The sequence below is a fragment of the Salmo salar genome, chromosome 17 (genome assembly GCF_965601325.2).
Source record: "Salmo salar chromosome 17, fSalSal1, whole genome shotgun sequence".
Lineage (NCBI taxonomy): Eukaryota > Metazoa > Chordata > Actinopteri > Salmoniformes > Salmonidae > Salmo > Salmo salar.
The window spans coordinates 4,042,482-4,070,319 of record NC_138307.1 but is presented as its reverse complement, the minus strand read 5'-3'; the positions used below and the strand labels follow the sequence as shown (position 1 = coordinate 4,070,319).

At 43.3% G+C, this 27,838-nt stretch overlaps 1 protein-coding gene across 13 annotated transcripts in view; it reads left to right on the top strand.

Moving 5' to 3' along the window:
- The window catches only part of LOC106575106 (muscleblind-like protein 2a), a 75,657-nt gene that overhangs the window by 42,921 nt on the left and 4,898 nt on the right, over window positions 1-27,838 (top strand). For 2 of the 13 annotated variants that reach the window (XM_014151301.3, XM_014151300.3), the window contains 7 exons: window positions 9,969-10,136; window positions 10,259-10,465; window positions 11,488-11,736; window positions 15,520-15,573; window positions 16,069-16,228; window positions 18,269-18,304; window positions 19,216-19,310. In XM_014151301.3, the coding sequence (XP_014006776.1) occupies window positions 9,969-10,136; window positions 10,259-10,465; window positions 11,488-11,736; window positions 15,520-15,573; window positions 16,069-16,228; window positions 18,269-18,304; window positions 19,216-19,310 (969 nt within the window). The remainder of the gene's footprint in view (window positions 1-9,968; window positions 10,137-10,258; window positions 10,466-11,487; window positions 11,737-15,519; window positions 15,574-16,068; window positions 16,229-18,268; window positions 18,305-19,215; window positions 19,311-27,838) is intronic. The other 11 variants (XM_014151302.3, XM_014151308.3, XM_014151306.3 and 8 more) reach the window with 11 other exon arrangements.

Here is a 27,838-nt window from a genome sequence, read left to right as displayed (position 1 = left end):
ACAGACACACACACACACACACACACACACAACTCCTATCTCTCTCTATGTTGACAGGCAAGCAGAACACACACAGAACTCTGTAATATACATGCACACAAAGAACTTTCCCTCGCTCTTAGGTCTGGACGCTCCCTCATAACTGGTCCACAACAATATAATGTCAGACAGTCCTCTGTCAACAAGCGCATAAGTTAGACTTGCTTTTAGTCAGAAAGATGAAGTGTGTATATTTCTGCTGTATCGCAAGGTTCATCATTGTATTAAGAGCCACCCTGCTTTTTTCAAGCTGTTTTCTTTCCTCGTCTTTCACAGAAACTGTGTGCGTGCTCAATGTTCCAGGCAGCACCTCACTCTGAATACACTCTCATTGATGTTACAGTCAAAGAATTAGAATGAGTTAGTGTTCTATTTCTGATGCACACACAGTACTGCCTGCCACATTTTTCTACAACGCCCTCTCCCCAGATGGAGATGTGTTTTTGGGAGTGTATGTGTGTTTTTGTGTGTGGGCCTGTGGTAGAGGGACCCCTGCTGAGGAGCGTCCCTACACAGATGACAGTGTGTGTGTGTCTGCGTCTGAGAAAACAGGAGGGGGGGAATTATCACCACCTATCTTTCTCACTCACTCTCCCTCCTTCTTTCTCGCTCTTCTCTCCTCTGCAGTGGAAAGCCAGGAGGCTTAGGAGGCTCTTTGCCACACTCCTGTGGTAATCTCAGGCGTGTCAGCGGTAGCACCGCTTACCCATCTCTAGGATTACGGGTGTTGAAACAAAGGCATATGTAATTACCGTCGAGCCAACACTGGAATCTAGTAGGCAGCGGGTAAATGCTTCGGGAGACGTGTGTGAGACAAAAAGCAAAAACAAAGTCCTTTGTTCCCTAATTTATTTTTGTTAATGGTGACTCTCATTTGTGTTGACGCATAATAGCCTTATGATGAGACTCGCCAGACATGTAGGCCGACACAAAATGGGCAAGGTTTGTTACAGATATATCTACCGTTCTTTCTTCGATTGTACTTTTGACTATTTCTATAGTGTAAGAAACCCTTAAGTTAAAGGAAACGCTAATGGGTATAGTTCATCTTCTCAAATGTCAAGATTAAAAGCCATAGGATATCATTTCAGTATGGAAGTACAGCATTTCAGTTAGTGCTTATTTCCTTTTAGAAGACCTGTGTGCATGGAGTTGAATGCCTCAACTTGAGCTAGGGTGGCCAGCACTGCTTACGGATGTCATGGCACCTTGAGTAGTATTCATGGCTAAGGTGAACCTGTTACAGTGGGCCTAAGTGGAATAGGGCACCAGAAAGGGGACACTACTACCCCTAAGGAGGATGAAGGGACCTCCTGTCTGTGTGCATCCAGCAACGAGAACCATTCCGCTTTCTTCCAGAGCGGTGTCGGGACCTGCTTTTTCTGGGCCTTAACGTGTTCTGTAAGTGCCCGTCCTGTTGGGTTCTCTCTCATTGCAGAAGGTTTCGCTAAAATGTCACACTTGACTGGGAATAAGGTTGACATGCCAGCAGCCATTAATGCCCAGAGAGAGAACGAGAGATGGAGAGCGAGACCTAGGGAGAGGAAGACGGACAGATGGAGAGGCGCAGAGAGAGACAGACTGAAAGGAAGAGACGAGGCCATCCGGTCAGGGCAGTGGAGACACGAGCCCCTCTGATATGGTGTAAGGGGATTACAGATATTCCTGGCTTCTTGTCATAGAAATTAGTGTCAGTTCTCACAGCGATCAAAGCCCTCCCCTTGTCGCCGGGGAGAAGAACTAAAGGATAAAGAGAAAGGACTTTGTGTTGTCAGAGCTTCTCCGAAGGTGCAGTCATCTCAGGTGTTGTGGATGTTTCTGGAAACGCAAAGGCATGAATAAATAATGTTTAGCGCATGAACTAACATACAGCGAGAGAGCCCGTGGTGTTCCACTATGTCTCACCAGTGCCTCATTTTTTTTTTTTCTCTAACTCTTCTTGATTGAAATGGCATTAGGTCTTAATGGCCTTCTCGTCTGTCACTCTTCTCCCAATGGCCATCGATCCTGGCTGTCAGGATGGTGATAATGTCATAATGTGGGTTTCAGCTATGTGAACCCTGTACAGCACCTTTCTCCTGAGGCTGAATGAGTAGCTTGTGTCTGACCCTAGTCACACAGAGAGAGAGAGAACCCCATCACTTCCCTCCATAACTAAAGCCCCCTCTCATTCACTAATATCATCTCTCTCCCCCGAAGCCATATAGATGTAATGTCATTTCATTTAATTTGTCACATGCCTCTAAGACAACAAGTGTAGACTAAAAGTGAAATGCTTACTTATAGGTCATTTCCCAACAATGCAGAGTTAAATATAAGATGCAAAATGTAATAAAACATATATAGTGACACAAGGAAGGACACCCAGCCTTCCCTGAATTAGGGTCTAGCTTTACTTTCTTTTCTTTTTTTGCACCTCTGTCGGCTGGAGAGACGATGAACCTCTGTCTCGGGCGAGGCAGAATAGAGCCCCATTGAAAGGAAAATGCAAATGGCCAGTAGTTAGCGGAGGCCTCAACTGAAGCGCCATTCTGCTGCCCCTGGTAAAGTGGCCCTCTGTGCTGTGCCACCCACAGACACGCAGTCATCTCTGTCTCGATTCAGGGCACAGCTGATTGAGAAGGTGGGAGGGTCTGAGTTTTTTTTTTCTAGGCAGGGATGAGGGCTGGGGGGGGAGGGCATGCCAATACAGCAGCAGGCAGCCACAGTGTTGCCTTAAAGGTACATGTTTTTCCTTCCTCACCAAGGCCTCGTCGAGGACAGCAGTGTCATTCTGTTTCTGGTAATGTAGCACAATGCTAAAGCAACAGCAGTATAGTACTAGTCTTGCTTGCCCCAAACTCACAGCAGCTGTGGGAAGAGACTAACTACGCTAGTTTATTATTGAGATTCTTGGGGGAAACAACTTTGGCTCCATTTGACTACCCCAATATGACGACAAGGGAAAAGTGCCATGATTCAATCACAACATGCAAAACCCCAATTTCTCAGTGTTAAAGACTTTGGATTCACTTTTTTTTTATTTTACCATTATTTTACCAGGTAAGTTGACTGGGAACACATTCTCATTTACAGCAATGACCTGGGGAGTAGTTACAGGGGAGAGGAGGGGGATGAATGAGCCAATTGTAAGCTGGGGATGATATGAGGGACAGATTGGGAATTTATCCAGGACACCGGGGTTAACACCCCTACTCTTATGATAAGTGCCATGGGATCTTTAGTGACCACAGAGAGTCAGGACACCCGTTTAATGTCCCATCCGAAAGACAGCACCCTACACAGGGCAGCATCCCCAATCACTGCCCTGTGGCATTAGGATACTTTTTTGGACTTGAGGAAAGAGGGCCTCCTACTGGCCCTCCAACACCACTTCCAGCAGCATCTGGTCTCCCATCTAGGGACCGACCAGGACCAACCCTGCTTAGCTTCAGAAGCAAGCCAGCAGTGGGATGTAAGGTAGTATGCATGGGCAATTATTATGTGTAATTAGTTAGCCTCCAAGGGGACACGCCTAAATGGGTTAAGTGAGCATAATCCTAATCTCTTCATGAATAACAGGCGTTCATCTCTGTCCCCCTGGGATTAATCTGGGTATACATTTGAGTGAGTTTTTTTCTCGCCTGAGTAGCCTCGTTTCACTGCCAAAAATATAATTAAACCATCTAGTGTTCAGCGAAATAACAACACAATGTCAAATACAGGTAGCCTAGTCAAATAATGAACATCCAATCGCGTTAACCGTTACAGTCTTGCAGGAATTCCTTCTGCTAGCATCAGTAATTCTACATTTGTTGTTAGCCCAGCTAGCATGGACACTGACAGTTGTGAATCTGATGCAACCGAAGAGCTACTGCCCCCTTACCCAGGAAAGCACCGAACAACAGACAGGGACGTTGGACCATCGAAGAGGCGCAAATAGGATGATTTGTGGTTCACTTATATTGGGAGTAGTACCTTTCCTCAGCCACACTGTGTTATATGTGCAAAAGTACTATCTCACAACTCAATGAAACGTTCACTCTTGCGCAGACATTTAGAAACAGAACATGCCGATTTGAAAAGTAAGCCACGGGGGTTTTTGGAGCGAGAATTAAGACGACTTTCGAGTAGTAACACATGTATAAAAGCAACAGATACCATTAATAAGAAGGGGCTAGAAGCGCCTTATATGGTGAGCTACCGAGTGGCTAGGACAGGCAAGCCGCATACTATTGTGGAGGACTTCATTCTTCCTGCTGCCGTGGATACGGCTGGGACAATGCTGGGGGAAAAGGCCCAAAAAACTATACAGACAATGCCTTCATCAAACAACACTGTTTCACGACGCATCAGTGACATGGCAGGAGATGTTTTGAAACAATTACTGCTTCGCATACAAGCCAGGGAATTTTATGCGTTACAGCTGGACGAGTCAACAGACGTGGCAGGCCTGACACAGCTCCTGGTATATGTCCGTTACATTTATGGGGGGGTCAATTAAGGAAGACTTCTGGAAACCAGGACAACAGGAGAGGATATTTTTAAAGTACTGGACAGCTTTGTGACATCAAATGGACTTTGGTGGTCAAGATCTGTTGGCATCTGTACACTGATGGTGCAAAAGCCATGACAGGGAGACATAGAGGAGTGGAAACGCGCGTGCAAGCAGTTTCTCCCGACGCCACTTGGGTACACTGCAGCATCCACCGAGAGGCTCTTACTGTCAAGGGAATGCCTTGACAGCTTGAAAGATGTTTTGAACACTACAGTGAAAATGGTTAACTTTGTTAAAGCAAGGCCCCTGAACTCTCGTGTATTTTCTGCACTTTGCAATGATATGGTCAGCAACCATGTAACACTTTTACAGCATACAGAAGTGCGCTGGTTATCAATGGGCAAAGTATTGACACGTTTTTTTAAATTGAGAGACGAGCTTAAAGTTTTCTTTACTGACCATAATTTTCACTTGTCTGACTGCTTGCATGATGAGTTTCTCAGACGACTGGCCTATCTGGGTGATGTTTTTTCTCACCTGAATGATCTGCATCTAGGATTACAGGGACTCTCCACAACTATATTCAATGTGCGGGCCAAAATTGAGGCTATGATTAAGAAGTTGGAGTTCTTCTCTGTCTGCGCTAACAAGGACAACACACAGGTCTTTCCATCATTGTATGATTTGTTTGTGTGCAAATGAATTTAAGCTTACGGACAATGTCAAATGTCATATAGCGAAGTTCCTGAGTGAGTTGGGTGCGCAATTCCGCAGGTACTTTCCTGAAACGTTTGATGCAAACAACTAGATTCCTTATCCCTTTCATGCCCTGCTTCCAGTCCACTTACCGATATCTGAACAAGAGATCCTCATCGAAATTGCAACAAGCGGTTCTGTGAAAATTTTATTTAATCAGAAGCCACTGCCAGATTTCTGGATTAGGCTGCGCTCAGAGTATCCTGCCTTGGCAAATCACGCTGTTAAGACACTGATGCCCTTTGCAACCACGTACCTATGTGAGAGTGGATTCTAGGCCCTCACGAGCATGAAAACAACTAAATACAGCCACAGTGTGGGGAAATGATTTAAGACTGAGACTCTCTCCTATACAATCCGACGTTGCAGAGTTATAAGCATCCTTTCAAGCATACCCTTCTCATTAACCTGGGGGTGAGTTATTCACAATTTTCGATTAACAAATAAGGTTTTAGATGTAAGATGGTTAAATAGAGAGCAAAATGATTTATTATTATTTGTGCCCTGATCCTATAAGAGCTTTTTGTTACTTCCCACGAGCCGGGTTGTGACGACAACTCACTCTCATTCTTGTGTTTAGTACATTTATTGTATAGTGTGTGTGTGGCAGGCTTATAATGATGGTAAAAAACAACATTTTGAGAGTGCGCTGGCCCTGGTGCTAGAGAGAGTACGCAGCTGGAGGTTGAATGTTTGGGGGTACCGGACTATAAAAAGTTTGGGAACCACTGATAATGTACATGGACTGTTCATAGAAACTTTGTTGGGTAGGGAAGGGCGACCTCTAACTGGGTAGAAAAAGGATGGTTTAGTCTCCCTAGAACAGTGGTTCCCAAACCTTTTATAGTCCCGTACCCCTTCACATTCAACCTCCTCTAGCGTACCTCCTCTAGCACCAGGGTCAGCGCACTCTCAAATGTTGTTTCATCGAGTTGTGTAAGAGTACTTTTGCACATATAACACACGCCCAATATAAGTGAACCCCAAATCAATGTAGTTCTCATCATATTTGCTCCTCTTCGATGGTCCAACGTCCCTGTCTGCTGTTAGGTGCTTTCCCGGGTAAGGGGGCAGTAGCTCTTCAGCTGCATCAGATTCACAACTGTCAGTGTCCATGCTAGCTGGGCTAACAACAAATGTAGAATTACTGATGCTAATATTGGACGTGCTCGTGGAAGCAGAACAGCTTGTGTCATCAACAGGTGCAGGTTATAGTACTGCTGGTAGTAGCAGTACTTCCAGTAGAGCTGGTATGTGTCTCTATGGATGCGGGCCTTACTTTTTTTAACCATTTATCAATTTTCGAGCAAACGGAATGAGCTGCAGTTATGTTTGGCAACATATGGACCGTTAGTGGAATTCCCGCGAGAGAGTAACGGTTAATGTGATTGGATGTTCATTATTTCACTAGGCTATCTGTATTTGACATTGTGTTGTTATTTCACTGAACACTAGAAGGTTTAATTATATTTTTGGCAGTGAAACGAGGCTACTCAGGCGAGACAAAAACCTCACCCAAATATAGCATTTAGTAGTATTATACTCCCTGCCTCATTGTCATCGCTTTTCAAACCCCTAAGAGATAATTATCTTCTTAACCCTGTTATATTATTAGGCCTAGTATCACCAGTTAGCTAGATGCATAGATCCTTGACTTTGTGCTGACATTTTGAAACAGAGCCAGCTAGCAGAAGGGTTCCACTGTGTCATTTCATCGGAACGATGTAGCGGCTGAAATGGGCTTATTTAACGGGGTAATCATGTGCCTCAGGTTTGAAAAGCCCCTTTTCATAAATGCGTGCTCCGAGGTGATGGTGAGGATGAATAGATTCTTGCTCCGTGAATGTGGGCGGTGGGTGGTTAAGACAACTGGGCCTCTCTCTATTCCCCCCCCCCTGGGCAAGATAACATCTGACTCGAGCTCTAATGACGCTCTCGCTCAGTGTTTCATCATCTGAGACAGGCAGCTTTTTAGCACTGTCATTGTTACATGAGGAATGCTCCGGGGCACTCTCCGGCAGCTCTACTCAGGGAGGGGAGCCAGCCAGAAACGCTCCTCTAGTCGTCTCTTATCTGCAGAGTCAGTGGCGCGACTCCCTCTGAACAGACCGACCCTGCTTGCGTCATCTCACGTGTACCTACTGCACAAGTGTTCTAGCCAGCATCGCTGTGACTTCCAGAGCCGGTGGGCTCTAAGTTAATTAGTACCTGACTGAAAAGGACCCTGTGATTATCATTTAATAACGCTTATTAAAATGTACACCGCTCCTTCAATGCTAATAAGCAGAAGTAAAGCGGTGTAGGAGGAGAGCATATGGACCGCTGTGCCCCACACTTATGAATATAACCCCCTACATTTGATAAGTTCCTAATGTGTCAAATTAAACGCTCTCCCAAAGTGTTTTTTTATGGCTGCTTAACTCCTCCCTCAAATGGCGAGTAAAGATGCTCAAAACTGGCACCAAATGCACTGAATCAATCACGACACGAGCAGCAAAATGTCACAAAGAAAGCATTGTTGTCATGTGCCTTGTTTCTAACCAAGCAACCCAGTTTTTCCTGACCACAGAAAATAGGCTATAACTAGGTTCTGGGGTTTGGTCCAGGTGGTCACGGCCCTACTCATGCGATAGTGCTTTGACCCCTGACAATCTAATGCCCTTCAGGCTATCCTCACAGTCACAGGGAAGGCATCCAAAGCTCAGCCTCAGCAGCACCGCATCCCCCATCACTCTTCCCCTCCCAGCAGTCGCCATGGAATCGGTCTGCCCAGAGCGGCGTCAGTGAGAGAGGCTTTGATTGGTTTTCACACCTCTCAGGCTCTTGGCTGCGAGGCGCAGCGATAACATTACTCTTTGGCTGTGGATGGAGTAAAGCGGAGGAGGGATATCAATAGCACTATTATGCGCCAGTGGAGAAACTGAGCGGGAGTACAGTGCAGCACTGGCACAAACTAGCTGTAGAAACTGAAGGGGGCGTAGAGTGCAGCCCTGTGGCACCCCATCTGACTGGCGACTTGACTTCCCCCACACTAAACCAAGACCTCTGTGCCCCTCCACTAGGGAAAATGATGATCATATCCTGAAATATAGGAGTTCTTTGAAGGATGGTGCATGATTGCATTCCTTTTATATCAGGCCTATTGTTTTTAATCCACCGACTCAAAAAATAACTCCGTATTAGTCTCATGATGATAGTTATCTATCGGTGTTTGTTGTTAAGTGTAGCCTACTTTGCCCCAGACTTGTCTTAGAGATGATTGTATGATGGGTTTAGTACTTATAATCATATTATATCTAGCTACAGCTAGTTTCTTACATAAATAAGGCATAGCTTCACACATATAGCTTTGTTGGGCTCAGCTCAGCTCAACTTCATATCCCAAATCACATCCGTGTGAATGCCTGCTCTCTGTTTGATGCTCCCACTGGTGTTTTTTTATCACAGTGGGGTAAAAAACAGGCACTTTCCATCAGGTTTCTAATTTTGTATCGGGCTGACAACACCCGGCTGACCAGCGTGATTACACGTTATTTGCTCTGCGAACTCCCCGGTGTCCGATAACCCCTCCTTGATTAAAGGTCTGCTATCGTTCGTGACCGGAACAATAAGCTGGATGTTGAAACGGGGGAACCGTAAAGCGTGGTTCAGATTTACAACCACCCTTATAGAATTGATGTTGACATGTGATGTGAAGAAAAATATTTGGTCATCAAAAGTACGGTCCACTTCATCTTCTCTGACATGTTGCCTTGGCTAAAAGCAGAGGCATTGTGTTCCCATTATTTTAGAAGGGGCACGAAGTATGCGAGGATGGAGGGGGGTGGTACTCCTTTCTGGAAGTTTGAGAATTTAGAATTTTTCAAACATCTGAAACAGCTTTTTCCTGCATTCTAGAGCCATAATCATTATGCCTAATTCTCTTTGCCTTGTCCAGTCAGTGGACACCTTCCTCAAAATACCGCTGATAGAAATTTGTATAAAAAATTATGAAACAATGTGTTCTTAAATGAAGTTTAGCAATTAAAACAGGACAAATCTGAGGGAGCACGTGCCATACTGCAGTAGTAAACGCAGCTCTAGGTCAGAGCTAGCTAGACAGTGTGTGCATGGAGAGTGGCTGGCTGTATGCTGGTTTGTCAGTGGACTGGTAGGGAGGTTGTCCTATTTCAGCATGAACCTGTGACTGGGGAGCTGGCGCTCAGCTAATTAGGTCACTGCTCTCCCCTTACTGCCTGGTGGTGTGGAGGTGAGGCATTTCAACAGCAGAAGATAGATACCGGATGCTTCAGATTTTTACATCCAGTAAAATATCTGGTGCCTTGTTCTGTCTTTGGCGTCATTATCTTGCTAAAACACGTTGAAGCCAAAGCTACACATTGTAAGGTTTTAAAGATCCTTTATTGAAGCAGCTAGCTAGCTAGCGAGCTCAAACCTCTGAGCTAGCTACGCGCAGCCCCGCCGGGTTGCTGAGGCCGATACACACGACTCCCCGTATGTTTTGATATTAGGATCCCCATTAGCCGCTGCAAAGCATCAGCTGTGAATATCAATGTTGCCCCTCAGTATTCAATGTATTGAAGTCTGTCTGCATATGCCTAACCTCTGACCTGTCTTTAGGGTTTATTCATAATCTAGGTCTTTAACAAGGTCTTTCTTTAACTTGTGTTAATGTATTTTTTATTGTATTTTTCAGGGCCGATGCACGCGAGAGAACTGCAAATACCTCCACCCCCCGGCCCACCTCAAGACTCAGCTCGAGATCAACGGCCGCAACAACCTCATACAACAGAAGACGGCAGCAGCCATGTTGGCTCAACAGATGCCTTTCATGTTCCCTGGCACGACCATGCAGCCTACCATGGTGAGTAATGGACTACTTGATTATTTCTCTCTCTCTCTCTCTCTCTCTCTCTCACCACTTTAACATTTCTATCCCTCTCTGTCTCCCCTCTTCCCCCCACCTCACCCCCTATTCCTTGGTAGCAGTCGTTTCCTATTAGCCAGGGCCTGGGCTCCAGCCCGGGTCTGAGCTATGCTCCCTACCTGACCCACATGACCCACAGCATGGGCATGATGCCCACCGAGATGCTCCAGCCCAGCACCCAGAGTATCATCGTTCCCGGCAGCCCTCCCTGCTCCATGCAGAGCTCCTCCTCCAACCAGAAGCTGCTACGCACGGACAAGCTGGAGGTACACCACCACTAACCAACAACAATACCAGAAGTCCTAGTATATTAGTAGTTAGGAGACATCACCAACTAACCAATTACAATACCAGGAGTTAGGAGAGCCGGCCTCTGGGCAGTGACGATACAAGGAATCAAGAGAGTTTGCCCTACGAGGTGTTGGGAAAGCCTCTCCATAATTATCTCACGACATCGTCCTTACCCACCTAGGTTGAGGTAGAAGTTACCCCTTTTAACACAGATCTTATTTTACCTAGTCCTAACCTCACCCATCAGAGAGATAACATGTATATTTTACATACTCCCTTTCCACACACCTTGACTTTGAAAGAATAGATGACTTTAAGAACTTGAGCGCTGGCCAAGAATTCTAGACCTCGCCGTTGTTTAAATCTACTTAAGATAGATGAGGTTATTTCAATGGGGGTTTTGTTTATACAACAACAAAGCACCCAGGCCACTGTGTCGTAATGAAAACAAAGAATAGCCTTGGAAGGATGGCAAGCACAGACAGACCTCGGAGTGTAGGTGTATTGTGTGTTTATCTCAAAGTACCGTCACTTAGCAACAGAGCCATGTGGTTGCTAATGAGAGGCCGCGTTCCACTGAGGAATGGGGACACTCCCCACGCTAAGTGAGACTGTTTACCGCCTTCTGCGCGTGTTTGTAGAGGGGCTGTGTGTGTTCTCTCTCTGCTTTGTGTGTCTTTGCGTGTGTGTGTGTGTGGATTTGAGTGTGTGTTTGCGTGCACATGTGCGTGAGTGTTCTCCCCACACTTAGTGAGTGTGCGGTGTTGTTTTACATCCCAGGCTGTGAGTGAAGCCCCCTGTGATTGACTACGCCCAGGCTCTGAATAGATAAACACATCAATCTGTTCATTATTCAGTCCATAGTTATAAACCCAATGATAAGTTGTTGTTATGTTATTGGTATGTGTATTATATTGTATGATATATTAAGCCAATATTTGTGTGTGTCTGTCTGTGTGTGTCTGTTTGTCCGTGTGCACCCCACCCTCGTTCCCAGGTGTGCCGGGAGTTCCAGCGGGGCAACTGCGCGCGTGGCGAGACGGACTGCCGCTTCGCTCACCCCAGCGACAGCCCTATGATTGACACCAGCGACAACACGGTGACCGTGTGCATGGACTACATCAAGTCACGCTGCTCCCGGGAGAAGTGCAAGTACTTCCACCCGCCGGCCCACCTGCAGGCCAAGATCAAGGCTGCGCAGCACCAGGCCAACCAGACAGCCGTGGCCGCACAAGCTGCCGCCATGGTGAGACCCTCCGCCCCCCTCACAGCCTGTAGTGTAGAGTAGTGAGCACCTCACAGCACATACACTAGAGTAGGGTGGCAGAAATCTGCTAACTTTTCCAAATTCCCTGGTTTTCCAAAATCCTGGTTGAAATATTCCTGAAATCAGGAGGAAATCCTTGAACGGTAATTTCTGGAAAACCTGGGACTTTTGGGAAAATTACAAAACTTTTGTAGCCCCAGCAATGTCAGACAGCACACCTGACAAAGGGCCAGATCAAAAAATATCTGTTCTAATGTTTACAATATGTAATCAACTATAGACGATTAGTTTGGTAAAGTACACAAACTTAAATCTTAAAAATTCTACTTTACACATCTACAAAAGAACACAAGTACATAAAATGTGGAGCACTGTTTTATTTTTCCATACAGTTGATATACCATCTTCCTAGAATACTATAATGGACGCTTCTATACAATTCACGGAAATGTGACCACTCAACCCACCCTCAGGTCATTGTATAGGCTCTATAGTTATCAGGCTTTAGAGAAGGTAAAGTGAATGTATAACACGACCACAACAGTCTATGACCGGGGACCATCCCAAATGGATTCTATTCCCTATATAGTGCACTAATTTTGACCAGGGCCCATCCCAAATGGTTTCTATTCCATATATAGTGCACTACTTTTGACCAGAGCCCTCTGTTCAAAAGTAGTGCACTATATAGGGATTAGAATGCCATTTGGGACGAAGTCTATTATTAGCTTCAGGCTAGGAGCTTTTTTTTTCACCCTTGATCATACATACAAAGACGATGCCCACCCTCCTCTCAATGATAAGTGTAGATCTCTGCAGATTAGTACAAATTGAATCAAGAGAGATGGATGAGAATGCGACGCCATTGGTCCACTCCCTCATTATTGGACCCTCCCCCTTCACTAAGGCAGGCAGAGAGACAGGCAGGCAGGAGCAGGTTTTGGCAATAGGACTTTCACGAGGCTGTGACCCTCCCTCCCCTCTCACTATACTTCGTGTCCACATTGGCCCGAGTCAGTCGCTGTTGAATGGGTGAACTTGGCTCTGTCTTGCCCGCTGTCACTCACACTGTGCTGTCACTGCTCTCACGCTGCTGTCTGATTCCATGGCATCGTCCAGCATGCTTTTCGTCTCATCAGCTTGCTCGTCCATCGCTGCTTGCTCTAAAAACCCAACCGCACCTCCACTGATACTAGGTGAAAAGATGACTCGAGCACAGTTATGGTTTAAAAGACAAAGGACATAAACAATAGGAAAACACACGTCATCCAGTGCTGAAGCCATGATTATGAGTTTGACAACTCGCGCTCTGTTTCCTTAAGCTGGTGTGACGTGAGATAAAATATTGGGGCGACAGGGCTTACGGTTTACCGGAGGACAGAGAGCTTTTTAGTCAGCTCTATGGGAGCATTTCCCCACTGCAATTCTCACAATAAATGTATCATGTACTATAAAGCCATTACAATGTATTGACACAAGGTACAGTAAGTTAGATACGGTTTTAGTTTTTTATAAAGGAGAACTTATGTATATTTATCATTTTTATGACAGGATAGGAGCAAAAACCGAATCCCTGCCGAAGGGGGAAGCATATGGTTCCGGAAGCGAGAGGATTAACCTCTCGACCAGACTCTTGTCCTAAGTTAGATACAGTTATGGGCACTGAAAAGTTGTACCATAGTACAGTTTGTTGTGACAAACTATCAAAAGGAGTTAGAGTGCCATGTTGCTCATGCATCGTGTAACTTTTTAGTGCCCGGAGCTGTACCAACAATACATGTATCATGAGCTTACATTCCCCAAAGATTTGGTCATCTGGAAATATACCCCATCAGAACGAAGTTTATAGTACATAAGATTATAAACAACAGGTGGAGGTGGTTGAGTTTTACGGTCTGCAGTTACACTGAGACTATCATTTGATTTCATTTTTCTCCATTTTGTCTTCATAGCCTGTCGTGTCGCAAGTTGAATGCTGTCATCTTTGCTTGCCCCCCCCCCTTAATTAAAACAGAATATTTCTACCCCCTCCTCCATTTGCTTCCATTAACTATAACATTTCAGTCTGAATCTAACACCGAATCTGAGGTGTATTCATTTGGGATGATGGTAACACTTTATAAAATACCTAATACCTTTATAAAAGGTACCTTAATGTAAAGTGTTACCGAAAAATCTTAGTATTATCCTACACGTAAAGGAAAGGCTTGTGCATGGTCTAGTAATCATAAGTGCCTTGGTTGTCCCATCGATGTTTGCTGTTTCCTTTGTGCAATGTCATCGATTTGGTTTCATTCAGAAGGCTTGCAAACAAACAAACGTCATTTTTTAAATCTTCTTTAAATGTTGTTGCATTGAGCTAATATCCATTATTTTTTTTTTACTGTAGAATCCAAGAGGAATGTAGAATAAACAGAGCTCCACATTCTGATGACTTTCCTAATAACAGATATTGTTACAATTCACATTTTGACTTTCACCTCTCCAAAGTTGCCCATTAACCACACACTAACAAGTTACACATTTGGGTTCACTCATGTATTAGTGCAGTTATGGAAAGAAAAATAATAGTTTTGCTTTTACCACCTAAATCAGAATTTTTCTACCCCATGACTGAAATGGATGTGACTGACCAGCTTCCAAAACATTGTCCATTCTACCATTGTCTGCCATAGGGCATCTTCTATCAAACCATTGGTCATAATGGTCTCCATGAAATGTTCATTGGTTCCAAATTGCACTGCTTTTATTGTAAAAGCTAATAATTCCAATCAACAAGACATGTGGTCCTTTATTGTCCAATCAACAATACTTTTGATTCTCCATTGTCCATTGAGCAGAAACTCTCACTTGCTGAGAACATCTAGTCCCTAGTAGCCCATTCCCTTAGCCCCTTATCTTGTTTTTGTTTTCCCAGATCTAAAAGGACTGGATAGGTTTAAGCGACGGTGATGGTTCCATCCTAGCCCTCTAATATGTTTGCTTTCACCTATCCAGTCCTTTCAACTCTATGAACACAATAGTAAGGGCTAGAGCAAAGACTAGGGTTTTTCGGTGAAAAATGTATGTTGCACTCACATCCTATTCTGTCATGGTGGCCAGACACACCAAAGCACCGAATACAGAGCCAACAATATTCCATACAGCAGATAGTGTACAAGTGTGTTTACAGAAGAGGCTGAATCCTACCTTTTTAGGTCTGCGAACATAACTCAAACTTTCACGTAAATCACGATGTCAAAGGGAGATTTATGAAAAATGTTGACTTATGCGCACAGATCTCAAGTTAGGATTTGGCCCAACTGAATGTCGATTGTGTTTATATCAATAATACCCCCAAGATATTTTGATACATAGATTGATTAGATAGCTGATTTACTTGTAAAGAAGTAGCTAGCTTTACAGAACTAATAACTGCTATCCAAATAGTTTGTTTACTTCATAAGTACATTTGAAAATCTTTGTATTTCTTAAACTTTTTAACCAAAGGTATAGTAGATGCTTTTTTTGCTTTCGTACTAATTCAGAACTTTAGCGATATGTTTCTTTAAACAAACAAACTATTTTTTGTTTATGTGCATGCCTATTGTTTTGTACGTGGTATACTGCATTCAGATTATTTTGTTTTGTTTTTCCTTCTCACCTATCCACAATGCAATGCTGTCCCCCATGACGCACCTCTGCTTGCTGTTACCTGTATGTTAATACGCTTGACTCCCATTGGCCCACTGCCATCATGTGCTCGCTGCCTGCTATTTAAAGACTCAGTCGACTGCCAAAGCAATGAAGCGACCCCTCGAGGCAACTGTAGAACTGGTACTTTGACCTTTCACCTTTTGCTTTGCATGTAGCTTCTTTAATGTACTGTAGCAACTCACAATAATTTTAATTTGGCTTTTTGCTGTTTTAAATGCCCAAGTATTTGTATTATGCAATTAATATCCACTAATATGATTCTTGTAGTTATTATTTTAGTATGCTTTACATTTGATTGATCGTATAACAACAATGAGAATGTTAATTCCCAAGTATCAATTAGTTTGTTACTGTACTGTAAATCATTGTTTTATAATTGCCTTGCTAGATATCGTGTGTAGTTCCTTCATTGTCCCCATGTGGTTATTTAAACCTAAGTTGCCATTGTGACGTCTCTGTCGTAACTTTGTGCTGTTTTGTAGCTAGTAGCCACAAAAGACCACGAGCAGCAGTGTGATTTCTCGTGTTATAGTATAGAGAATAGTCATGTGAATGTAGTCATTTTTGAGGCCTCCGCCTCATTGTATCTAACGTCTCCTCGTCCCTCCCGTACAGGCGTTCCCCCACGGCTGCCTGCAGCCGCTACCAAAGAGACCAGCACTTGAGAAGAGCAACGGGGCCAGCTCACTCTTTCACCCCAGTATGTTGCACTACCAGCAGGCCTTGGCCAACGCACAGCTGCAGCAGCAGACGGCTTTCTGTGGCTTTCCCACAGGTAGGGGGTACACCCGCCCGCAACACATGTTCATACACACGCACACACACACATAGTATGTAGGCACACACACACACACACCTATACACATTTATGTACACACACACACACCACGTTTGTACACACTTTTGTACACAGATACACACCCATGTAGCATGTAGACACACACTGGATAGAGCTTCCCCAACTTTCCGTTTCCCCATAAAAGCATCAAAGGGCAAAATTCAAGTATATAACCCTTAAAAGGTTTCACCAGGTGAGCTTGTGAGGAAATAAGATATTCCCCATATTTTCTCCAAAAGTTTGAGGCCAGTCCCTCTTTAAACCAACAGAGCGCTCAAGCGCTTTTCCTCAAGTGGAAATCAAGTTGATATGGGCCCTGTTCAAAATAGTGCAGTGCACTAGATATGGAATAGGATGCCATTCGGAATGCAGCCACGGTATGCTCGCTTCTCATATAAATGTGTAATTGCAGCCAGGTGCCAGGACAAGGTAGAGGCATGGATATCCTTTGATCACAGCGGTAAAACTCTTTTGTGGCTGATGATGGGATATATTGCTGTATGATTATATTAAGTACACTAGGCATTTTATGGCCTACTTATAAAACGGCAGACTTCCAGTCTTTGCACTAAGCTTGCGCTAACGCCAGTTGCAATTGGCTCGCTAAACTTCCTCTAACTTCCTTCATACTAGACGCAGAGACATACACATGGTATCCACGAGTTCATCTGACTCTGGAGAAGTAGATAAAGGTATTCATTGCCAAAATCCCAAACAATCCCTTTAAGCCACTTGTGGATGAGACTACCTTCCCTAACCCCCTATCCCTCCCTACCTACTCCTTTCTTTAGTGTTCAAATCAAAGTTTATTTGTCACGTGCGCCGAATACAACAGGTAGACCTTACAGTGAAATGCTTACTTGCAAAAAAGGTATTAGGTGAACAATAGGTAAGTAAAGAAATAAAAACAACAGTGAAAAACAGTAGCGAGGCTATAAAAGTAGCGAGGCTATAAAAGTAGCGAGGCTACATACAGACACTGGTTAGTCAGGCTGATTTGAGGTAGTATGTACATGTAGATATGGTTGTGTTATTATCCTCCATGGCTTTTACACCCTTCCTCTCCTTTCCTAGTGTAGGAAGCTTGTTCAGAATGCTGTGTACACACCACACATGAGTTCAATTAATATCGGTTTCTCTATGAAAACTCTAGCTGTGCTTTATTGAACCAAAAGTGCAAACCCTGCCCATCTGGCACTCCAGATCCAACGCATAAAGTCATTTTAAAGAAGACATACTATTTGAACTCAGGTCTGATTCGTTCTCACTGCATGGCCCAAGCATCCAGCCCTTAACCTTCTCTAGCCTGATCCCAGAAATGTGTGTGCTGTCTTGCCAGCTCCTATTGCCATTGTCACGCCATGTGTCTGCTGTGACAGAGACCATAGGAGTTGGCAAGATGACACACACATCTGCGATCTGAGGCTAATTAACCTCTGACACTGAAGAAGTTTCATTTGTAGAATGTGTGACCTTACCTTCCCACCCCCTCCAGAACACATTTTTTCATCATTTATTTACAGACCAGACATTCTTTTTTTTTATTTGACTTTTATTTAACTAGGCAAGTCAGTTAAGAACAAATTCTTATTTACAATGACGGCCATACCCGTATGACGCTGGGCCAATTGTGCGCCGCCCAATCACGGCCGGATGTGATACAGCCTGGATGTGTAGCATAAAGTATGGCATAAGACTACAAATGGAGTCAAACTGCACAGTCCAGTTATACCAATTGCAGGCTTGTGAAATTTGTTTAAAGGCATGTTGTTTATATAGCTAGCTACCAAAATCTCTAGCCTGGTCCCAGATCTGTTTGTGCTCTCTTGCCGGCTCCTATGGTCAATGGCATGCCATACAGTACAAACCGATTTGGGACCAGGCTACCACCAAAATCTCTGTCTTTCTTCTCTAACATGTTTTTCTCCTTCCCTTATTAACCCTCTGTTCACTCTCTTCCACTGCATGATCACACAGGGTCAGTCTTGTGCATGACTCCTGCTAGCAGCCTTGGTAGGTTCCTTCCTGTCCCTTTTTCATTCTCTCACATATTCTTTTAAAGGTTTAGGGTGAAGTTGCCCCTAGACTTTGATCTTGGGTCTCCACTAATAGTTAAGGTTAGGATTGGGGGAGGAGAAGCTGATCCTAGATCTGTACCTAGGGGAAAATTCACCATGGAGCCTTTTTAAATTGGGGGGAGAACGGGAACAGGCCGGGAGATGTAAGCACTCACAGGTGACACAAAGTTCATGGATGTTGTGACACAGTGAGAGGCACGGTTGTAGAACATTGGGCTAGAGTGCATGATTGATTGTTTTTACTGAAAAGCGTCACAAAGTGCTGCAAAGTCCTACATGTCAATTTGAACTCCCCGGTAAGAGGTGATTGTTAATTAGCTACTTACTGTCTTATACCCTAATTATGAAATGTGAAGTGTTATTCTTAACATTATCAGTATTAGTATATATATTTTTTAAATGCATTCCAAATGAATTGTTTGTTGAAAAGTAGATATTGTATTGTTTACTGTGCTGTGTTGATCCCAGAGACAAATAGAAAGAGGGTGAACACAATTGGTAGAAAAGCTCTCGATCTTGATGGGGCTCTAATAGTTTTCTAGTTAATCTCAATCTTATAATAGCACTCATCATATCTCACTCAGTCCTCTGGGAACAACTGATTGTCGGGCCAAATTTCCTTGATTGTAATTCAGGTTTTTCTCTTTCTTTCTCTTTTCTCCCATGCTTTCTCTCGCTTTTGCATTGTGATGTGCACGCCTTCCGCTGGGCTAACGTTGGCTCGCCCCTCTCTGTAATATGCTTCATGCCCAAAAACCACAACAACCAAACAATCAACACACGTTGCCATGGTTACCACACTGCCTACCTGTTCATTGCTTCCATGGTCCCCCCTTCCTGAAAAAGTACCCATGATGTACAGTGCTACGCCTGCTACTATCTCTGCAACAACAACTCCTGCCACAAGTGTCCCCTACGCAGCAGCAGCGCCAGCCAATCAGGTTTGCTCATTTTAAAGCTTTCTTTCATACAGTCCCAGAGCTCTAAATAAGTGCTTGACGACCATAGTCCATCGAGCTGATCTACTATCATTTCAATTAAAGTAGTCAATTTCTTATTTTACTTCTATGACTGCAGAAGAGTTGACTACTTCAAAATGGTGAAAGCCCTCAATGGCGCTGCCTATGTTAAAACAGGCTTTGGGCCAAGTGTGCCCTCTATCCAACTCTATGGCTGAGCCCAACCTCAACATCCTTCAATTAAATTCAAACTTTATTGTCCCAACAGGGAAACTCATTCATGCTCTAGTCTAGTCTGCTACTGTGGTATATTTCAATGTCTGCCACAGGTGTCAGAATGTGTTGGCTTTTATTTCAGAGGACTGCTGTACGTTTTGTACAAGTATATGTTTAGTAATTTATTGGGCGTGTCACACAATGACCCAGTGAAGCACTTATTCAGAGCTCTCACATTTGCAAATAATAGTTGTCTTGTGTTGCATTAGATCCTAGTTTTTGTTTTGCATGTATATTGTTTTTCATCCACTTTACTTTGATGTCAAGTTTCCCTCTTCACCTGCGTTAGAAACATCACCTGTATGTTTCGTGACACACGCACGCACATACACTTTTTTTTCCACCTAAAAAAAGCCTAGCCACTCCATCTCCATCCACCATGTTGGCTCCTGTCAGAAAACGCAGCTTCACTCTCTGACTCCTTGTTCGGCTTGGCGGTGATGGGTGAGGACGAAAGCCTTGAGGAAACTGTCGATCCAGGGTGGCCACCTCTGCTATATTAGTGTTACAGGAGACAGGACGATGCCTCCAGAAAGACCTAAAATGGCTCCAGATAAGCACAGTTACTAGCTAGACGCATGCCTCTGTATCAGCAGGGGCCGGGAAGTTGCAGTTGGGTGCGTAAGTCGGGTGACGTACACACACACACAACCTCGTTTATTAAACCTGACAATTACAGTGCACTGCCAGGTGGAGTGCCCGCAGCAAACAATCAGTCTCCCATTAAACCCACTTAGCAAGGCTTTGAGCGGTGGCCACGTTACAGGCTTGATGAGATTTGATTTACATCTCAGTGGTCAGTGAGCTTTCCCAGAAATGTATTGGACGGATGACGTCGTTCCATGATCATCAAGACTTCCGGTTGCCGGTGAATGTTCATTATTTCACACTGTTCCCTCAAATTGGTTTATATTGAGAGATTCTCAGTGTAGAAAGGGATGGTTGATTTTCTGTTGGTTTCACATCATTATATTTTAAATCCCAGGCTTTATTTGGTCAAAAAATGGACCAGAAAATGTACTCTTACACATCATACAGTGCGTTCAGAAAGTATTTATACCCCTTGACTTATTCCACATTTTGTTGTTACAGCCTGAATTCAAAATGGATGAAAATGTTTTATATTTATTTTCGCAATCTTTTTGAACATGTAATACAGATATCTCCTTTACATAAGTATTCACACCCCTGCATCAGTACTTTGTAGAAGCACCTTTTGTAGCGATTACAGCTTTGAGTCATCTTGGGTATGTACCAATCTTGCACATCTGGATTTGGGGGTTTTCTCCCTTCTGTGCAGATTTTTTTCAAGGTCTCTTAAGTTAGTTGGGGAGTAACATTGAACAGAAATCTTCTAGTCTGGGCTTTGGCAGGCCACTCAAGAACTGAAGCAGAGATGAGGAAGTCATTAAAAAATCATGTTAAACACTATTATTGCACACAGAGTGCAACTTATTATGTGACTTGTTAGGCACATGTTTTACTCCTGAACTTATTTAGGCATGCCATAACAAAGGGGTTGAATACTTATTGACTCAAGACATTTCAGCTTTTCATTTTTTTATTAAAAAAAATACAGAAAAACACAATTACACATTGACATTATAGGGTATTGTGTGTAGGCCAGTGACCATAAATCACAATTTAATACATTTTAAATTTAGGCGGTGATAACAAAATGTGGAAAAAGTCCAGGGGTGTGAATACTTTCTGAAGGCACTGAAACTTTAACATGTTAGACGCCTTTAATCAAGACTCTAGAATTTCAATTGATATTCTAAAAAATATTCTCTCTATACTGATTCTCCTCCCAGCATCTAGTCTGTATGACCAACCACGCTAATAATATTACTGGCACATGACTTATTATTGCTGCCTATGATGTTTTATTATTGTAGGTCTACTATTGCGGATAGGTCTCTCCACCATTTTCCTCAAAACTCAATAAGCAGTCCCACTTGCTATTTATCATTCATGACTAGCAATTTCCTTGATATTGTTCTGTTTTTGGACCATGACCAGGGAGAAATATGACTTTGCCCTTAAGGATTTTTAATGATTACCTTAGAAACACACACCCATCGCCATTTTGTAGCCTCTCCAGAGGGCGTTCCAAATGGCACCCTATTCCCTACAGTGCACATAAAGCCGTTTGGGCCCTAATCACTGATGTGGTGCACTATACTGGGAAAAGTGTTCCATATGGGGGACTAACCTGAATCCCAAATCAACCCCTAGCCCCTATGCACTTGTGTGGATCTGAGCGGAGTGCATAGGTGTAAGCAATGGATAGGGATTCAGGGTATATGCCGTCACAGTCCAGACACAACCCAGCTACAGTATTACATGAGTTGTCTATCTATAATATATCATATACATTGTGTTTTCACAGTAAGATTTTTAATAGTTTGGTTTGAAACAGCGTAGCGTGTTTGACATAGGTGAAGTGGACTCTCTTTTTAAGGCCCAGTGCAGTCAATGTGATTTTCCTGTGTTTTCTATATATTTCCACACTATGAGGTTGGAATAATACTGTGACATTGCGAAGATGATGATAATGCCCTTTTAGCTGAAATTTCAGCATGTTTTGGTGGGATGGAGTTTTGGCCTGCCTGGTAATATATGTTAGACCAATAAGGAAGAGTTCCAAACCATTAAATAGCTCATTTGTTTTTCCATCCCCACTCAGACCTCTCCAAGACTGCTTTGTGCTATTTCTTTTATTTAATTAACAATCACAGTAAGGTACTTAATTGTTACCCAGAAGTTATTTGATATAGAGATTAAAATGGCTGCATTGGACCTTTAAAGGACAGGACACACCATAACTGATATTGGCCTGCTGGGTGTTGACGAACGGTGCTGATTCAACATGTAGCGATTTAATATGCTACCCGATGATTTTAACCGTTCATCGACGTAGTCTGTTTTTAGCTTCTAAAGGTCATCTTGAAATACAGACAATTAGGGCTGTCCCCAACAAAAGAAAATCTTGGTTAACCGAAAATCGTTGGTTCTATTTTACCATATATAGACAAGCCCTGTGTTTTAATAAAATCAACTAAATGCATTGAGCTTGTCTGATGCTTTAAGCTTACGGTTTGATGAAATAAGACAAATGCCTCAAGAGGGCGACAGAGATCTAGATAGCCAGAAGAAGAAAAAAAAAAACTTACCTGACCCTATTCTCCTCCTGCTGGCTTTCGCAGATTCTGCCATTACTCTCCTGAAGTTGCCGGTGATAGTCTACACGAAGGGAGTCGGCATCGTTTTTTTTATGTGGCATGCCATTTTATCTTACCACTTCTACCGATCTGCTTCCCAGTTATGGTTTTCATATGCACATTTTCGTGAAAGTCACTGTCAAAGTCATGTGGTTAATCAAAATTCTATCTAAATGAAAATGATTCAAGCCTAAAAAGTAACTTATATTGCCATTTCCAATTATGTAAAAATAGCCTACATAAAGCCAACAAATAAAACTATTGCAACCTGCAGGTAGAAAATATCCTGATCAAAATAAATATCCTATAAATCACATTGGCTACGCATGGCCTGACTGCAACTAACTTGAAACATTGTATTAACTTGGGTCCGGCTGAAGCTCACGCTAGCTAACTGTATAAAATATTCTGGGCCCTCAGTTTCCCACGCCAGTGAGCTCGGGACAGACACAGCTGTAGGCTATTTGCACAAGGGATAAGAAGCAGAGCTTGACTTGGGCAGGAGCTCACCGGAGCTGATTACCGACACCTCACATTTTCTACTGCTTGAGCTCCTGTTCCTCTTATAGAATATTAGCTAAAAGGAATTGTGGAGCTCCTAAATATAAACAGTACCAGCACACAAAATGAGTACCGGAACTTATTTCAGTCCAACTCCAGCACTGATAAGCTGTAATCAGGTAGCCCTATTTTATGACGTTTCCACTGAATCAGAGGATGCGATTTTTCACTTTCACGCTGGGTGATAATCGAAAGGGAGAGAGCAGGAAAGATTTTTCAAATGCATTAAGGAACTATTGTAATTCTCAATGGATGTAAAAACAGATGTTGTTTGCTTGCTGTTTGAGCTGAAGAACACATTACTTTGAGAAGCTCCACAGGTCATTAGTGGTGGTGCGTTAAGCCAATCAGAAATACTATCAGATCCCCAAATGGGCACATGTATATGCCTACATTTGCATGCAGGCCAGCTATCCTATACGTCTACATCTATGTGTGCGCATCCTTACTCAACGTTGACAGGAGCGGTCCAAACAAAAGACAATAATTCAATTGAAAAAAACTGGTAAATGGAATCAAATAAACCAAAACTTGTTTCTTACAAGTGTAGCATAGGTTGTGCACTCTGCAAACAATGTGTCCACTCTGACAATGAAAACAGGAAGACTGGAATAATGATATTGAATGCATTAACAGAAATGACCATAACCAAAGTAACAAACTTTGTAGATAAGAAATTATAGGAATTAACAGTAAATGTACTACTGGTGATATACAGTACCAGTCAAAAGTTTGGACACACCTACTCATGCAAGGGCTTTTCTTTATTTGTACTATTTTCTACATTGTAGAATAATAGTGAAGTTATCAAAACTTTATAAATAACACATATGGAATCATGTAGTAACCAAAAAAAGTGTTAAACATATCAAAGCTTTGCACACTCTTGGCATTCTCTCAACCAGCTTTACCTGGAAAGCTTTTCCAACAGTCTTGAAGGAGTTTCCACATATGCTGAGCACTTGTTGGCTGCTTTTCCTTCACTCTGCGGGCCAACTCATCCCAAACCAGCTCAATTGGGTTGAGGTCGGGTGATTGTGGAGGCCAGGTCATCTGATGCAGCACTCCATCACTCTCCTTCTTGGTAAAATAGCCCTTACACAGCCTGGCGGTGTGTTGGGTCATTGTCCTGTTGAAAAGGAATGATAGTCCTACTAAGCACAAACCAGATGGGAAGGCGTATCACTGCAGAATGCTGTGGTAGCCATGCTGGTTAAGTGTGTTTGAATTCAAAGTAAACCACAGACAGTGTCACCAGCAAAGCACCTGCATACCATCACACCTCCTCCTCCGTGCTTCACGGTGGGAACCACACATGCAAAAATCATCCATTCACTTACTCAGCGTTTCACAAAGACACGGCGGTTGGAATCAAAAATCTCAAATTTGGACTCATCAGACCAAAGGACAGATTTCTACTAGTCTAATGTCCATTTCTCGAGTTACTTGGCCAAAGCAAGTCATTTCTTCTTATTGGTGTCCTTTAGTAGTGGTTTCTTTGCAGCAATTTGACCATGAAGGCCTGATTCACGGTCTCTGAACAGTTGATGTTGAGATGTGTCTGTTACTTGAATTCTGTGAAGCATTTATTTGAGCTGCAATTTCTGAGGCTGGTAACTTTTAATGAACTTGTCCTCTGCAGCAGAGGTAACTCTGAGTCTTCCTTTCCTTTGGCGGTCCTCATGGGAGCCAGTTTCATCATAGCGCTTGAAGAAACTTTCAAAGATCTTGAAATTTTCCGCATTGATTGACCTTCAAGCGCTATGACGGACAGTTGTTTCTCTTTGCTTATTTGAGCTGTTTTTGCCATAATATGGACTTGGTCTTTTACCAAATAGGGATATTTTCTGTATACCACCTCTACCTTGTCACAACACAACTGATTGGCTCAAACGCATTAAGAAGGAAAGAAATTCCACAAATTGACTTAACAAGGCACACCTGATAATTGAAATGCATTCCAGGTGACTACCTTATGAAGCTGGTTGAGAGAATGCCAAGAGTGTGCAAAGCTGTAATCAAAGCAAAGGGTGGCTACTTTGAAGATTCTCAAATATAACATATATTTTGATTTGTTAAACACTTTTTTTGGTTACTACATGATTCCATATGTGTTATTTCGTAGTTTGTCTTCACTGTTATTCTACAATGTAAAAAATAGTAAAAATAAAGAAAAGCCCTTGAATTAGTAGGTGTATCCAAACTTTTTGACTGGTACTGTATGTAATGGAGAATTGTTATACACTAATAATCAAATGCAAACAATTCACACAATCAAGTTATGAAATAATGAATGTGCACAAATTGGCGGGAGAGAGCGTATTCTGGTGAGAAGTGCATTGTGCATCTGGGCGTATGGTCAATCCGGCATTGGCCTTGGCCATGCAGCATTTACGTTGATACAGCCTCAGCAGAAGTCAGGGCATTCATACTTTTTGCGCTTCACGGAGCAGTGCAGAGCTGTTGTCAAGGAAGTGAGTTTTGTTTTCTGCAGGATGTACCGCCCCAACCTACCGTCAACCAATCATGTCAATGCGGAGCTATGCAGAGCCCTCCACATTGTTACAAAATTTGTGAGGCGCATGACGATGCGACGCAGAGCTCAGTTTGGCCTCTGGATGCGTCTGGAGGCTCCGCAGTTGCGTCACACCCTCCATATGAAGCCTCCGACCACATTTTCAGATCAAGCATAAATTGTTTTACATTTCGACTAATTGGCGTCAGCCCCACAGACAATAGTCTTGATCATAAGTACCTGCAGGTCAAACCTCTCACTGCCCTGACACGAATGTGGGGGCTCCCTCTTCTGGCTGAATTGGGAAATACAGTTGTGGGTTTTGTCACATTGGTTAGAAAAAGTAATTAGCGTAGACATTGGTTCACATATTTGCAGGATGATTGTACTATGTCCCCTTTGGGGCTGCTGTCTGCAATAAGGATTTCCGTAAAGTGCCATCATAGGCACAAAAAGCAATCAAGTGTCACGCACAACATCATCTGGTGTTGGCTTTTCTTTTATGGTGGGCCAGGCATCCACCGCTGACTTGTCATTTCCTTTTTTCTGTCCATCATGACCCATTCACTCACTCCATTTTACTGATTATCTGTTGTTACTTCTGTCCTCATCAGTGATATCTGTGTACTCCATTTCCCAGCATGCATGCATCTCCAGCCTCTGTGTGTGAAGTGACCTTTTGCCTTTGCTAGCATTGATCTGTAACGCATGGAAATAAAATGTCTAAAAGGCAAACGTCATTATTTCAATGCCGTAGCTGGTACAGCGCATCATGGTGGTCCTCTATGCTTCCGCCAGGTCATCTGTCTGTCTGCTTTCTAACTGAGGCCTTTCACCGCCATGATAAGCCAATAATTTGCTCTCTGTGGTCCTGTCCAAAAACGACCCCTAGACCCTACCACCTAAACAGTTGACCTATTTTGTATATTTTAAAGAATTTGATAGATGTAGCTCAACCTTTTCCTCTGATATTACTTACACCCATCTAGTATTCTTGGATCTACGGAAGTGCCTAGGGGGGTAGAGGCAAGGGGTTTGGAGAGGGCCTCTGTCTGGGTAACCAGCGGTAAGCGACTAGGAGCCAACGGGACATCACACAACATCAATATAACATTGAGCTTTTTCTTTTCTTTTATCATTTTTTTTGCTCATAAGTCAAATGACTCCACTCGTGTCATTAAAATGACTTATTATGAGCTTGCAGGATCTACATTACATACACTATATACACAAAAGTATGTGCACACCCCTTCAAATTAGTGGATTTGGCTACTTCCGCCACACCCGTTGCTGACAAGTGTATAAAATCGAGCACATAGCAATGTAATCTCCATAGACAAACATTGGCATTAGAATGGCCTTACTGAAGAACTCAGTGACTTTCATAGGATGCTACCTTTCCAACAAGTCAGTTTGTCAATTTTCTGCCCTGCTAGAGTTGCCCTGATCAACTGTAAGTGCTGTTATTGTGAAGTGGAACGTCTTGGAGCAACAACGGCTCAGCCGTGAAGTGGTTGGCTTCACAAGCTCACAGAACGGCACTGCCGAGTGCTCAAGCGTGTAGCTTGTAAAAATCGTCTCTCCTCGGTTGCCACCGTCACTACCGAGTTCCAAACTGCCTCTGGAAGCAATGTCAGCACAAGAACTGTTCATCTGGAGCTTCATGAAATGGGTTTCCATGGCCGAGCAGCCGCACACAAGCCTAAGATCACCATGCACAATGCCAAGTGTCAGCTGGAGTGGTGTAACGCTCACTGCCATTGCACTGTGGAGAAGTGGAAACGTGTTCTCTGGAGTAATGAATCACGCTTCACCATCTGGCAGTCTGACGGACGAATCTGGGTTTGGTGGATGCCAGGAGAATGCTACCTTCCGAATGCATAGTGCCAACTGTAAAGTTTGGTGGAGGAGGAATAATTGTCTGGGGCAGTTTT